This window comes from Neomonachus schauinslandi, chromosome 2, assembly GCF_002201575.2.
Source record: "Neomonachus schauinslandi chromosome 2, ASM220157v2, whole genome shotgun sequence".
Taxonomy (NCBI): domain Eukaryota; kingdom Metazoa; phylum Chordata; class Mammalia; order Carnivora; family Phocidae; genus Neomonachus; species Neomonachus schauinslandi.
This window is the reverse complement of record NC_058404.1, coordinates 91,686,526-91,703,357: the sequence shown is the minus strand read 5'-3', so window position 1 is coordinate 91,703,357 and position 16,832 is coordinate 91,686,526. Positions and strand designations below refer to the sequence as shown.

The 16,832-nt window shown below is 32.6% G+C and overlaps 1 protein-coding gene across 1 annotated transcript in view; it reads left to right on the top strand.

Moving 5' to 3' along the window:
• Window positions 1–16,467, top strand: part of PCDH10 (protocadherin 10) — a 41,030-nt gene extending 24,563 nt beyond the window's left edge. Inside the window, exon 5 of the mRNA XM_021679350.1 lies at window positions 15,890–16,467. Coding sequence (XP_021535025.1) covers window positions 15,890–15,909 — 20 coding nt within the window. The 3' untranslated portion in view covers window positions 15,910–16,467. The remainder of the gene's footprint in view (window positions 1–15,889) is intronic.
• The last annotated feature ends 365 nt before the right edge of the window (window positions 16,468–16,832 follow it).

The following is a 16,832-nucleotide window of genomic DNA, read 5'->3' as shown; positions in this document are numbered from 1 at the left end:
AGAGAGCACAAGGAGGGAGGAGAGGGAGAAGCAGGCTCTCTGCAAGCAGGAAGCACAGTTCCAGGACCCTGAGATCATGACCTGAGTTGAAGGCAGATCCTTAACTGACTGAACCACCCAGGCGCCCCAAGTTGGCTACTCCTTAAACCTCATAGTAATAGGTGCTTTCTTAATTATTTTGGAAGCTATAGCAAGCACACTGTACATGATCATTACATTTTGGTTTGTTACTTTGGAGAGTAAGTTAAAATGTAGCATTAGCTTGATAACATGAAAGCATGAATTAATTACACACTTAAGAAAAATAAAATGAAAAGAAAAATAAATGGGAAATTGTATTAGCTAAGCATTAAGTCTAAATTTAATAACTTTAGTAGCTACTACTGAGTGCCCATTTTATAGTCATGAAAAGATGAAATAAGACACAGTCAAGGCACTGATTTCATAAATACACAACCAATGTTATAAGGTGATAGTTATTTTTATCAATCAATGGTGATGAAATAATCTTTGAATTAGATACAGGAGTATTTTGTGATTATTTAAATATACTTAATTATATAGAGGTAAAGGGGTTTTTTGGTATTAGACCATGTAGAAATGCCTTTTATTGATAGATTGGAATGAATTCTAACTCCTTTGAACTTGAATTAAGCTAAGGATTTGGGAAATCAATATTTTTTAATTATATATGGGATGGTGTGAAGATAATTATTTCTCAAATTATAAGAACAAAATATTAACTCATTGAAATTACTGAGAAAGGTATCTTTTTAATGCAGGCTTACTTAGAATTATTTTTGGGAAATACTTGACATTAAATAATTTAATTTTCATCTCTCACATTTAATATTGAGCTTGGGATCTAGGGACATAATCCTTGAGAACTTAAATTGCCTGCTTTGTAGGAATTCTTCATAGAAATTATGTTTTCATAATGGTTATAGAGAGGGTGTGCTAATATATCTAATATGGGGAAATATTATCTTCCCCTTAAAACATTGAATGTAGTTTATAAAAGATACATTATATTGCTTTGAGCTTAATTTTAATTCTATGCCCTTTATTAATCTTTTAAAGGTTTTCATATTTCAATTAATTTCTAATTTCAGAAGGCTGTAGATGGGTCCTATTATTTGTAATACTATTATTTATTAGAAAATAGTGCCCTGGCAGTTTAGAACTGTAAGAAAAACTCTTCCCAAGCTACTGACAAAAACAGGGTGACCCACTTACTGTTGAGCACCTACTATAGTCCAGCCGTGGTGACTTTCGGCTTTGTTCACCCTAAAGCTAGATTATATAAATGTTCTCTAAGCCAACTATATAGGAAAATGATTATGGCTCATGAACTCATCACAGATAGATGTGAAAATAAGATCATATCTTAATTTAAATACGTATGTAATAATGGAATGAATTGAAATACTCTTGAGAAATATCCAGGGGGAAAATAGAAATATTATGAGAACTTTGGTTGAAAACGTAAAGGGCATCAGATCAGGTTCATTATTAGTGAGCATACATAGCTTCATGCATCCTCATGCAGTAGAAGGATACAGTATCTTCTGCATAGATCAACATACTCAGATCAGGTCATCTCAGTGTCACCTGCTCTGTGCCATTCTAGAAATATGCAAAAGGATTTTTAATTATTGATATCCTCCCACCCTATAGGTCATGCTAACTACCAGCCCTCTTTTGAGATAATTTTGAAAAAAAAAAAAAGTAAACTGACCGTAGGCATATTACCACACTAGTGAAAAGTTCTCAACTCCCTTTTTAAGATGTACATGAAGCACAACCTACTTAACCTAGTTGGACTGTGGTCTTGGCAAATACTTGAAAAATACTCTAGTGTTATTTTCAGGGTAAGTTTTTCTAAGCATCACTAATTTTATCCATTTTGACTTTATGATAACTTGAAATTTTCAATTTCAGCAAATATCACTTTCTGATTTTGTTCTTACGGTATGTGTGTACTTCCTTTGGACTTGTAGCCCACTACATAATTACAAGATTGGGACTTTATATCTGTCCTCATATCAGAAATGTGATGTGGTATAGTTAAGAGCTCCTGTCACAGGGCCGATCTGCCAGGGTTCCGATACTGACCCAGCCAGTTACTAGCTGGTGACCTCTGTAATTTCTTTAACCTTCCTGTAACTCATTTACCTCATCTGTGACGTAGATCCTCAAAAGCTCATTGTAGAGATTAAATTATTTAACATATCTGAAGCAATGAGTGCCTGGGCCCAAAGGAAGCACTCATTAAGTGTTCAAGGCAACTATACATTCAGTTAAAATTGGAACAATGACATCAGCCTGAGTATGGAGAAAATTAAAATCCTGGCTTAAATAGAACTAATTATGCTTTCTTTTACTCCCAGAGAAAAATCAGACTCCAAATGTTCTTTTCACGATATATCACTATTTTACATCTGCAGTATATATTCTTTCACATAATACATATGTTTTAAAAGTACAGTATCCCTTTTTCATCTGTGAAACCAATTGAATAGAACCAAAGGTATAATTCCCAGCAAAGACTGGGTTGTATTCATTTTATGGTGATGTTAGTCACAAAGCACAATTATAATTTTTTAAATGTCATGTTCTCATTATTTTACTTAACTTGTGTATTTACAATGGGTAAAGATACTTGATCATGTACAACAAACAGTAAAAATAATCTGACAAAGAATAAACTTTTGAGTTGACAGATTCTTATTTCAGTAAAAGAAGCAGCATGTTATATTTGAAAATAAAGAATTTTCTTTATTTTATTTAAATTTCTTCAGGCCAAAAAATTTTTAAGTGATACAAATAGATGCCCATATCTAGTTTGACATAGGCTGCATTTCGTCGATTGTACAAGCACATTAGAGTAAATTCTGGCCTTAGACAGGACATTGTTACTCCAAACAGTTCTGACATCCTTGTGTGGGAGACACAGATACCCAAAGATCATCACATAGAGTAAATGAAAACAGTCTGTTACTATGTGAAAATTGAGTCTTTCTATAAGATATATGAAAGATATCTGTCTGCCATAAATCAGTATTTGAACATGCAGAAGCTGAAAAAATTTTTTGCCTCTTTTTCTTCACTAAACTCCTACTATCTGATAAATCTAATTCTCTCAGCATTTTATATTTATGTTTTTGTAACTTTGTCTTTAAAAGTCACATAGAACTAGCAAATGGTGTCACAAGCTTATTGGAGAAATGCCTAAAAAACTATCCAAACTTTACTTTCTGTTTATGGTTTATTCATTGGGCTCTCTGTGTACTGCTCATGATTTTATGAGTCCGTGTGTTTTTTATCTCCCGCGTGCCAGGTCCGTTTTGCATGTATATCACTATTTTGCCCGAATAATAATAGCCCTAACAACTACGTTATAGTGTCCGATTATAACTCAGCATTATATATTCTTATTTTTATGTGTATGTCTCATATGAAAACAAAAATCTCTCATTTTTTTATAAAATGGTGAGAATTCCTGCACTAAAGGGTACTGGTGCCCAACTAGGGGGAAAAAATGAGATTTTAAAACAGATTTAATTGTTTTTTCATTTACATATCTGTGAATGAAATCGCAATGTCAACTTCAATTAAGCATTTTCTCTCTTCTCAAAATGCACTGTTTTTCAATGATTCTACTTTAAGCTTCTCATCTCATTAACAGATACAGAAGATATTTACTTTTTATAATAAATGGCTTTGGCTATCTTTGCAAAAGATCTCTTAGAGTGTAACCAAGGAAGGATTTATAGAACTCTACTTTGGGGCCATTATTGGAGCACTATCTGAATGATTTTAACTGATAGAGAAAAAAGGCGTTCTAGGAGTACAGAATTGAATGAACAAGAGTGTGGAACTAGAGAGCAAACACATACGAAGTGAATAATAAAGGTTGCCAAATCTATAACATAAATCCAGGGGGAATAGTGGAAGTTAAAGTTTGAAAGTTATGTTTTGGATAGATCAAGACTCATTTTAAATAATAATACCAATAGTAATAGTAGCTAACAATTGTTAAGAACTTATTATCAGCCTAGCACTAGTGATTCTAAGAACTTTTCAGATATTAATACATATAAGCCCTACAATAACCAAATGAAATAATTATTCTGGCCAAATTACAGATTATAAAATTAAGGAAAAAAAGATGTCCAGTAACTTGTCTGTGGTCTGATGGCTAGTGAGGGGGAGCTAGACTTTTTATTTGAGATTACCTGATTCTAGAGGGAGCATTTATTTGTAACCCATTCCCTATCTGAATCCCAGGCTTAAGAAGCTGGACACTATTCAGAGGGGAGTCAGAAAGGATGTGTTGTGTGGTGTTTTGTTTTGTTTTGTTTTGTTTTTTTTATCAGCAGAGTGTTATTGCAGTTGTCAGGCTTTGTGGCAATAAGAGCCTGGTGGAGAATGACAATGAAAAGATTACTATTAGAGAAATTTTGAAAAAAAAACAAATGGAAAGTATTAGAATTCTCGATGTAGCAATAAAAGATAAACAAAGTAGTTATCCAGGATGGTTCTGAAATCTTCAGACTAAATGATTGGGAAATGGTTGCTCCACCACTATAGTACTACTGAAGTTCGTGTGCTGAAATGGAATATGTGTTTTTGTTTTTGTTTTTGTTTTTAAGATTTTATTTATTTGAGAGAGAGAGAGAGAGCGTGAGCAAGGGGAGGAGCAGAGAGGGAGGGACAATCAAACTCTGTGCTGAGCACTGAGCCCTACACAGGGCTCCATCTCACAACCCTGAGATCATGACCTGAGCCAAAACCAAGAGTGGGTAGCTCAACTGACTGAGCCACCCAGGCGCCCCAGAGGGGAATGCATTTTGATTGGAAAACTAATAACTAACTGGGAACACCCTTGAAAGTACATTTCAGTAAAATGGAGAAAGATGAAATATGTGTACTTTATTAAATTAACATTTAATATTTTTGGAAGTGAAAAGTAGATACAAGGAACGGTGATAACTGAAAATACTTGTAGGCTGGGGTTATTTTTAGATAGGAAAGATCTGATCAAATGCATGTGACCTTTAATCACTTAAAATATGTTATTTTAAATGCCATAATTAAAATTGTCCCTGTGTCTTCACTATTTCTGTGAATTGCCGACCAGATGTTCCCAGGATGAGATTTACTTGTGTCTCTCTATGAAAGAATAAACCAGAAGCTATATTTTAATAAAAAAATTAGTTTCACAGTTATAAAGTAAATGTAATGTTAGTCTATGATCATTATCTGCCTTGTTTTTTTCTTTGTTAAAACGTGTGGGGAAAAATGTTCCATGCTTTTCTACAGGTACCTAGTTCATAATGCTGCTGATACTACTCGAGGCTTGAGATTTGGGACAGAATCTCTTCTTTGAACAGCTCCTTTTACCACTTTTTCTTTCACAGTTATCCTTAGTATTGAGCTATCAGCTCCAAAACACCCAGGTAATCATTTGATTGCAAAATATTTTGTTACATTTGGGAGATTTAGGGTGATGGAATGCAAACTATTTCTAGATATGTAAAGTATAAACCCTGGAGTCTTTGCTGGGCTCTGTGAGGAGACACAGGTGTACTTTCTTTTGCATTCCCCAATTCCAGTCCTTTCTGCCCAGCTCACCAAAATTAATGAAGACCCCTCTGTTTTTCCATCTGGCTTCTACTGTCAAGTAGAGTATTAATTATATTTTTAGGCATTTGACTCCAATAGTCTCCTCTAAAAAATTTGAGAGGTTCCCTGTTGTGGCCACAATAATGTTCGCTAGCTTTAGAAGTTTATTTTGTTTAAACCCTGTCTACACTTTTTGCTTCATGTCGTTCAGTGATTGTCAGCTTCTCAATACACCATTTTCCCCAGGTCCTTGTGCTTTGACACATTCTATTCTCCCTCTGGCATCTCTCTCATCTCCAAAACCACTCCTCACCACATCAGTGTGGCCATCTCTTACTCATCAATCAAGATTCAACTCATTTTACCTTTAATAAGAAGCCTTTCCAGACAAAGACAGATACACATTCTTCCTGTAACTTCTAGATTTTTATACATGATTGCTATTTTTAAAATATCTTGTAAAACAATTGTTTTTACCATTGGATTGTTAAATCTTTTAAAGCAGAATCCATGTGTATTCATTTTAGAGTCTCAAGCAAAGTAAACAGGCATAAATGCTTGTAGACTACATCAATGAATCAACAAATGAAACATCTTAAAGATAAGAAAGCAAGTGCTATTTCTTTTCTCTTTAGTTATCTAGGTAGGCATCTTCCCAACTCACACAAATTAATATAATTATAATAATTTCTTAATGCCAAAACAAATAAAAAACCCTCCAAACCTAACAATTTCCATTCCTAACATACTCTTCCCTGATTTCATCATCTTTCAACATTCCATAATTTCCATGTCCTTTTTATTCTAGCCTTAACTATATTAGTCCTTTTATTCTTTTTTTTCTGATTGATCACTTTTTCTTTAAAAACTACTTAAGCCTCAGGGTGCCTGGGTGGCTCAGTTGGTTAAGCATCCAACTCTTGATTTTGGCTCAGGTCATAATATCAGGGTCTATCTTTTTTTAATGGTCTGTTGCGTGTCATTTACAAACATATATGTAAAAAATTAAGTAAATATAAGGTAATTAAACATGAGCATAAATGGAGATTCATTGTAACACATGCTTATAGGCAGGGACAGGAGATTATTCATAGTACAGGATAACTATGGCTATAGGCAATTTATCTGACTTTCCTTTAGGTTTTGGGGGTTCCAGTGTAACAATTTTTAAGTGTTTGGTATTTTTACTCATCATCATTATTGCTTAACTTATTTTCAGATTGTTTTCTTAGTTATTTTTCTATGGCCTTGTGGCAACTGAATATCTCAAATACTTTTTTTTGAATAAGACCAAATTTTGATTTTTTTGTGTGTGAGAACTTTATTAAATATGCAGGTAGGTTTGTACATTTATCATGTTTTAATAATGTTATAGGTATCTTATATATATACATACATTGTCAATACTATTTAACCAGAATCTGTTACTGGCCTCAGCAAAGTTTGATTATTTAAAATTTGAATTTTTTCCTAGATTTATTGTGATATTTTTCATAAATAGTAAGTGTATAGCATGACTTTTATTTATTACATGGTTAAATATTTACAGTAATTAAGATGAACCCTATGTAAACACAAAGTGTAAAGTCATGAGATGTAATATAACTATTTAAGGATCCAAATCTTGTCATTTAATTAGTACGTAACTAAACTTTAACAAGCATGATATAATCTTATTTCAACAATTTAGCATTTTTGTGATTTTTTTAAGATGAGTTCGGCTCACTGCCTATCAGTTTTCAAAGATTGTATTTATTTATTTGAGAGAAAGAGCAAGAGAGCAGGAGCGGGGGGCGGGGAAGTGAGGAAGAGAGGGAGAGGGAGAAGCAGGCTGCTGGCTGAGCAGGGAGCCCAATGCATAGGATGAGATCCTGACCTGAGCCCAAGGCAGATGCTTAACTGACTGAGCCACCCAGGTGCCCTGCATATCAGTTTTCAAATCTTTAATTATCTGATGATAGGTTAAATTGAAAGGGCAAGGGGGAGGTGGTTTAATGAGTTTCTAGGGGATAACTAAAATGAAAATGTATACATAGGCTTAGAATTTAGAGTGAATGATTTAAAATTATGTTTACTATGGAAAAGAAGAAAGAACATTTTATCTAATATGCTATATCTATTTCACAAAAACAAAGATTTCATTCAAAACAAGGTTAAAATTTAATCCTGATACAAAGAAATAAATGACAATTAAGATTGCATCCATGTATGATATTTAATTCATTAAATATGAAATTATATTGTAGATAATTGAGCTTCATTTCTCTATCTTTTGAATTTTATTTATATATTTATATATTTTCTTCTTTTGAATTTTAAATTTTAATTTAAATTAAAAAATCAATATCTTAATTTTAAATGATTTTAGATGGAAATACATAGAAAATATATGAATTACAGTGTTATAAAATAATTAGAAAATAGAATGCAACATTTTTCTAGGGAATACTGTTAATATTTGTCTCAGTGGTAACCAGTGTCATGAAGCAGATGCCTTAAGATAGGGTTGCCAATTTTAGCAAATAAAAGTCATGACACCTAAATACTGCATGGGGCATATGTATCCTAGCAAATTATTCATTACTGATTTGAAATTCAAATGTAACTGGGCACTGTGTATTTCCTCTGCCAATCTCGCTCAAGGGGTTTTGGAAGCCCATACATAGTCTTGGGGTTCCTAACCTGTTTTAGTGTGAGTGGTCAGGTTTCCCTTTTCAGTGTGTCAGCCTTCCAACCCCTCTCTGAGGCTGCAATTCCTGTTTTTAATATGCTATTTGTTTTGACATAGAAGCAACTGAATTATATTAGGGGAAATCAGATCGTTAAGAATATTAAATAAACAGCCATATTTTTACACACAGTTTCTAAGTCATGTGTATTGTGTGTGTCTTTCTTGAAAATAAACTTGTATAAATTGTGTTATAAGTATTTTATTTACCAATCCAGAAGATTTTCCACTTATTTTCATGGCTTAATTATCTAAGGCTTTGTTTAAGTTATTTTGAAATTGTATCCCTGCTTAGTAGGTTATTAGTGGTTAATAAATAGATACATGGCTTTGTATTTTTTAAATGAAGTTCTTATGTATTTATTTTTTAAGTTTTTCCTATCTTTGCTGGATATTTTGCTTGGTTTTCATATAAAAGACAAAGTTGAGCACATCACTAATAGTTGATCTAATATCACAGTACAATGATGTGTGTTGCAGATAGATCTATACGCATAAGATCCCTATACCTGTAGGAATGACCAATCCCGTTCAGGCATTTTTTCATGTCTTCTGCTTTGAAAATTAATGCTAATTTCAACCTTACAGGGAAATAACTAATTTGATCTCCTTATAATGTTGTTTTGAAGGAAACTAGTTGAAATACAAGTGTCTAAATGTCAGTAAATGTTATCATTCATAATTCTCAAAGAAGAAAGAAGAACCATTTATTCTTTAAAGGAACATATGGATATCATGTTAGAATTTTAGATACACAAAATAATAGTATTTGTCTAACTTGAATGAAAGTTTCTTTGTCATTATTAAAGTCAGATAATTGAGTGGATTGTCTTCAAAAGAAATTTCAAGGGTATTTCTTTATTGCCAGTGTAAAAAATGTGATTTTCAAATAGTTCTGGAACAAATCAGTGTTCATATTTTAGTGGATTATGATAAAGGATTCCAGGAAAATTTTCAATGGTATCATAAACATAGAGGGCCACGTATGTTAGAGTTCCGTTGCCTAACTATATACCAATGTCGGGTGGAAGCATTTAAAAACTAATTCCGTCTCCAAACTTGATTTTAAGACACCAATGAGGCAAGGTGGTTTCGTTCATCAAAGAGAGCCTGATAAGAGTGGCCAGATGTGCTGAGTAGGGTCATGTCCTATTATTTTCCCCCTTCAGGGAAAATTTGTAAAGCTTCTGAGGCATAATTTTCCGCATTTCTAGACGAGTTTGGAATAGATCCCTTCAACCTATAAAATTTTATGCAATACCTTGTCATAGTAGGTTTTTACTTTTTCCCAAATACTTTAACTTAAAAGTGTAATGTTTTTAGCATTTAAAAACAGATATTTAGAATATTGACAATTCTTGTGTTTAGATGGAAAAATTATGCATGATTACTGTTTTTAGCTATCTTGCTTAAATCAATTTAGATAATGATAATAATCAAAGTGTATTGTCTAATTAAAGTAGCTGATACACTATCAATGGTTTTTGCTGTAGAGTTCAAAGCACTCTTAATCAATCTAGTTAATTAGAGGTAAAGATTTTTACACCAAACAAAATTGAGTTACTATTATTGTACATCTACCCTGTCAAAAATATTAGTGGTAGTTGACATGGTTGCAGTAACCCACAGACTAGAAACTTCCTAGTGAACCAGTTGTAAATGTACCATCACCTTTGTGTGAAGGTGATTTTAAATTGCACATCCCACATACACACAAACACATGCAAGTATATAGAAATCTCTAGAAACGTATGGATCCTCTATCTAGAAGGAGCCCGGGATGTTTCAGGGGATTCGTTTCCTCATACAAAGCTATGTGAGAGCCATGGAACAGTGTCACGGTTGTGGAATGTGCTTCTGGACAAATAGAAGCTCCTCTTTTCAAGGTTGTTAAGTCTTTTAATTAAGAATGAAGTTCAGCTTGAAAACAAACTTTGAGCAATAAGTTCTGAAATTTTCGCTGATAGTAAATTCAGGGCTTTGCACAGTGCGTCAACTCTACTTGATCTTGGGGGGGATACTCCAGCTTACAAAATAAATTCCTTCTTTGCACATACCATTCTTAGTGAGAAAATGAGTCCTAATTTATTTTTAATCCATAGCCTCAAATTAGTATACGGTCTTTATCACAACTAAAATAGAGCGGTATTGGTTACACTGGATTCTTAGGGGAGACGGTCACTATTGTTAAGTAACAAAAATTCAACAGAGTACATTTTTTTAAAATTTTATTTTATTATGTTATGTTAATCACCGTACATTATATTATGCAGCCATCAAAAAAACGAAATCTTGCCATTTGCAACCGAGTACATTTTAAAGATCTAATTGGCTTTATTACATGATTCACCAGTTGGGTGGCATCCCATCTAGCAAATACAGGGGCCCTCTGAGGAAGTTTACAAAATGGAAGGTTTTTATAGACGGAAGGTGGGGCAAGAGTTATTAGCAAAAGGAAAGGATTGTTCCAGGCAAGGCTGCTTTCCCTTAGGAGGATAAGAAAGGGGTCTTAACATGCAGATTACCTCATCTTTCTTTGGGGAAGGGAGAGGGCACTTGTGTCTGACTCACTGGTGCTAATCGCTAATCGAAAAGTTTCTTCTGACTGACAGGTTAACACTACATCTCTGGGGGAGGTTGAAACTGCATTTAGATTAGGTATGAGGCTCCAGTTTAGGAATTTGGTCTAAGTGATGTCAATTTAAACGATGGAAATGACAGGCAGTGGTTTTCTTCTTAATAGTAGTTAAGGGTGCTGGAATTGCGAGAGCTTGAATGTCTATGAAAAGAATATGTTCAACATATTCCTCTCTTAGAAAAGATCCATTTTACTCCTTCATTGATGTCAATTTCTCTACCACAAAACTACGCTCACCAATTTCTTACCTCTTCAAATACCCATGAATTTATCTTTTTTAACAAATATTTATTAATTGCAAATTACATTGTAATCATTACATACACATATAAACTGAACCCTTGGCTTTATTATATATTTCTGGCATGAATGTTCTAAAGGATTGTTTGAGTCATTTATTTCACAAAGTTTTCTTTCTAAAAGACTAATCAAGTTTATATATGAGAGCCACTTTCTCCAGATGAACTCTTGTTTTCTAGATATATTCTATAATCCCTTAACTCTGTCAAGATAGGATAAAAAGCATTTTGTTTGATGAGAGGAAAAAACAAAATTTAGCATGAGGATGTTGTGCATATTATGAAATAAATGTAAGAATTCAAGTTCATGCTGCACTAAGCTAGTATTATTGGACAAAAGATAATATATATTAACAGAAAGCTTTCAGTCTTTTTATAATTCATAATAAATTACAGTGCTTAATCGGTTTTTTCATTATATATAACTTAAAATTTAAAACCTGTCATTTTTTTGTGAAGAGGAAAACATTTACAATATGAACCATGTACAATTATATTTTAAAATATAAAAACAAATCTAATACTGTTCAAGGGGGGGGAAGATAAAAGACAAATCAAGCAGCAACCCATATTTAATAGTTACCACTACTATACTCATTGCTGGACTCTACAGTTAAACAGAAAAAAAAAATTAGCAAGATTTTGAAAGAGAATCCTCAAAAATGGCTGAAGAATAAGATAGAGGAAAGTTAAAAGAATTGATTATTCAACTGGACAGATCTCTAATGGAGGCTTGCTTTTAAACGATCTTTCAGTTTCTGATACGTTTTTACTCAGGGAACAGAGGGCAGGTGTTTCTCACTTCTGTAAGGGGTAATGGGCTTTAACTCTTGTCTGCTAAATTCACTTTACATATAAAGAAGTGTCCTGACCGGGAGGCTCCTTAAACATTTGAGTGTGCTCTGGAGTAGGTTACTGATAGCCTCTGGAAGTGTTTCACTGCTATGGAGTCTCAGTCATCTGGGATATTTGAAGGCTGTTCTTTCTTTCAGTCACAGAAATAAGGTTAGGTCACTTCATATGTTTATATATTTCTTTAGCTCCTGTGGTTCATACTGTCATAAAGTATGAAGGGTATTTTGCTTCCTGTAATGCAAGTATAGAAATGTGGATAGTCAAATTATTACAATGTCATTTTAATATATTATACCAAATTATTTTTCACCAAGCTAATTATACTATTATACATGGTATAAATAGGATATCAGTACTGATATTTATACAATTATTTTTGCAACATACATGCTTATAGTCATCAAACAGAATTTGTAAATGTCCCAAAGTTTAATATCGTACTTTACAAATTATCGAAGGCAATTACAGGATTCCACAATATGAGGAAAAATACGCATCCTGGAACTTCCATCAAAAAATATGTTAAATGTATGCATACATATGTGTTAAATATATACACACATATATGTGTTAAACTATAAAAAGCAAATATTTGAATATCTCTTTTCCCTTAAGAGTGATTTTTTCATCCATAGTTCAGACAATGAGATAAATGTCTTAAATGTGAGATTTCTGTGATTCACTATGAAGAATAAAGGCAGTGAATGAATAAGTAGAAGTAAAAAGAAATACTAACAGTCCTTTTCCTATTATTTAGATTTGACTGAAAAGAAAATCTTTCATCTCTATCAAGTGACCAATTCCCTACCTATGCTGATGAGTAGCTAGGGGGAAAAATGCATTTGTGAATTGAAAAGAAAAAGCAGAAAATTTTCAAGTATGCTTTCATAATTCTGAAACATATGTAGAATACATCGTAAAGCATAGAGATTCAATGTATTTGACCCATTCTCTCGAGCCTGAAATGCTTCAGCAAATGCATAGACTTAACAGTTAACACTGTGCAGTAACTGTCCTTGGCACTGACTCTAAAATGTAATAACATTGCTTTTTCATATATATATATATATATTTGTGTGCTACTTGTCCAACATTAACCCAGACAGCCCCCAAAGATAATGAGTATTCAGTATTCAAACTATCTCTAAAAAGCCTTGAAACAAAATGTTTGTGACTCTGACTTAGTAGTAATATTTCATTTCCTCTAGTTTGTCTGGTCGTACTTCACATTTGTGAAATTTGCTTTGGAAATGGAGGAAATCTTTCCTCCTCGTCCTACTTTGTTCTGACCTTCAACCTGAGCCCTTAACACCTGTCCCATTCAGATTTGCATTTCTGAATTAACAGATAGGTGGGAGAAGATAATTTAATAAAAGGCGATTATTTTATTCATACAACTGCTGGAAGAGGTGCACTTTAAATAAAAGCAGCACACCCGTAACTCTAGGTGGTAATTAAAATATGCATTTAAGCTTGTGTTTAGATTTTAAGATATCAAGTATAATGTGTGCTAAACTTCTGTGTTCTTAAAACTCTGAACTATTTTAATAATACAATTTCTTTTTGTATTTTGACTGAATCAAAGGAACATATCATATCCATGCTAATAGCTTTTCCCATAAGTAATCTTTTAACCTAATTAGAAATATTTTACTGATTTAAATATGTATCAGGTTGACTAATTTCTGCATTATACTAAGATGTAGCTTTTCAGCATATTAATTTTTGCACATAATAAATTATAGGTTGAGGATAGGTCACTCTTGAGTTTCTTTTGTCCTCGAACTATAAGTGTTCGAGATGTTTCCTATAAATTAGTTTCCTCTAAATGAGTATTTTAAGAAAGAAACTTCATCCTGTAAGTAATATCTCTAACTTAATTTGAGAAAAGTGGTATTGTTTATGGGGTGTTCATATTTCCTGGGTTGTCCAAGAAAGCACAAGAGTATGTCTTATGTAATTATTGATAGTGTTCCCTTTTACTCACACAATTTTTCAGGTTGAACAATAAATTATTTGGTCACTGTAATTATTTGTCCAATTCATTTTACGAACCTGAATTGCTACGGTGCTTAATTATTTGAATTTACTGAAGAATTTTAAATTCTGATTGGTATAAACCAAATATATTTAAATCAGATATACTGAAGTATATCATGAAACAGGGAATTTGAATTAAACAACATAGGAAAATAGGATTTGATTATTTAAAAAGACCAAATTTCTATTTGCTTTTATAGAATATTCTCTGTAGCATTATGACCAGGTAAGTTATAGTAACTACCATGTAACTACCATGTAGTCCTGCGTTAGAGTTAACTCATTTTATAATTCATGTTGTTATATATTATTACAAAACAAAATATGTTTTGATTGTTTTCAATACTAGTTACTACACAGTACATGTATATATTCCTTTTCAACTTTATTTCTGTCAATGGCAGTGCCTGACTTTTACAATTTTAATTGATGTGTCTGTTAAACCGTGTCCTAAGGAAGAAATCTTAGGTTGGTTGGTCACAAACTGAGCTTGTGAGGAGAAATAAATGAGAGAATAAGGGAAATAAATTAAGAAAAATATATAACCAGATAATCTACTTGAAATTAATGGAAAAATACCATAGACGAGGAATTGAACTGACCAGTATGTTCTATTTGTGTAAAGAAAGCCCGAAAACAAACAAAAAAAATCCAACTATTCACAGATTGAAACAATTCAGTTATGCTATTTAGAGTAGTTCTTAATTTTTAATTCTCACTCTCTCTCTATATATATATATAATTTTGTTATAGTTGATTTTACACAACCAAATTGCCTTTTATCACAATGGTGCACAATTTTCAGTACCTTTTTATCATATATCTATTATGTGTCAGATACTGACCTAGGGGTACAGTTTCTGTTCTGATTGTGCTCATTGCCAAATATAAAGATTATCGATAGGTGGGAAGAAATAACCATTATCATTATAAATAAATAAAATACTTAAAATCGTAAAACCTAAATGATTGAATTTAGAAATTCTACTTCATAATTCAATACATTGTATAAGACTGGGCCAAATTCAATATCTTTTTCTCTTTTCACCTTTACCTTCCTTATAAGAAAACTGATTCCTTTTAGGGGATACATTTAGATTTTTTTTTTATTTTGTAGACATAAAAAGATTTGGTTTTTGTGTAATTTCAAAGATGAGATAAAGTAAACCGAGAAAATGTGAAGCACCCTTTAACTTTTTAATTACATAAACATTTTCTGGTACAGTTTTCTGTATTATATATTGATTTAATATATATATAATTTAGAATTTATTAAACTAGACGTATAACCAGTTGCTCATAGATATTATAAAGGATTGTTCTAGAATGTTTTAAGGACCACACATTTTTTCCTATACTCTGATCCTGCATAAATAGTGAAGTAGGGATTGTTTTCTATGTCCCTTTAAAAGGTTAGTCTCCACATTACTCGTGGTTCGTATATATGTATACATCTCCCACGTGAAACTGATTTTTCAAAATATCAAAATTGTAATTTTTAGGAAGCCAAGCACCAGAGCAACTTTTCTCTATAACTATTAGAAACCAAGGTCATCACTGAAATATTTTGACACTACATGGGTCTGGTATAGGGACACAACTTATTTCCAACTGTATTTGTTTCTTTTTAAAATGACATGCAATTCTAAACTCCAAAACCCAGGCTCCTTTTCTTAGAGTATTTTTCTTTCTTTTTCACAGCACGGAAAAGGATATGCTAGTCAATTCTACAGGATTTACCTGAAGCAGCATGATTTGCACAAAGTCGACCAACAAAAGCATCAACTTTTCAACTTCATTATCTTGGCCATCCAGTTAGTTGTGTGTAACTGAGTTTTAGATTGCCGGCGGAGTCGTCGTGGCCAATTATAGGACCTAATTGCTCTCAGCAGGCCTGAGAAATGAGTTGAAATGTGCAGAACTGTAGAAACTTTAGAGGCAACTGATTTTGCCTCTCCGATCAGTGTGTGCCTGTTTACAGCACTATATATCTTTCTCTCTCCAAATGTCACTGAGCCCTTTAGATGTTTATATTCACCACGAGAAGCCAGTCATAAAGATAAAGGAAATTTGTGCATTATAAATGCAATATCACTGTTTTAAACTTGACTGTTTTATATTATTTTTGTGTGATCAAGTGTTCCCCAAACTATTCCAACTTTACAAGAGAGATTGTGATTATGTTCTTTTCACCTGTGGGTTCTAAAAAATGTTGTATTCTGAAGACCCACAAAATATCAAAGACATTCTGTAGTTTATACACCGTGTTGCAAAGTGTTTACTGTACTATTTCAAAGCTTCTAAATAAATATAAAATATATATATTATATTATATAATTTTCCTAAAATGTGGTACAACTCAGTTGGTTTTTAAATGGATTCATACAGTCCACATCATACAGTAAAGTAAAAGGTAATTCAGGGTCCCAAAGATAAACTTACTAAGAAAAAAAAATCATTAATAACTTCCTCCCAATTTTCATATCTTATTCAACCCTGTTTTTCCTTGTTGAAAAGAAAACGAAGCTCTAAGCTACAAAATTTTGTCAAGAACTCGTACTGAATTTTCAATGCCAAAGATATAGCTGTCGATTTTATCAGAAGAGCACTGAACATGTAATATCAAAATCTCTAACAATCTACA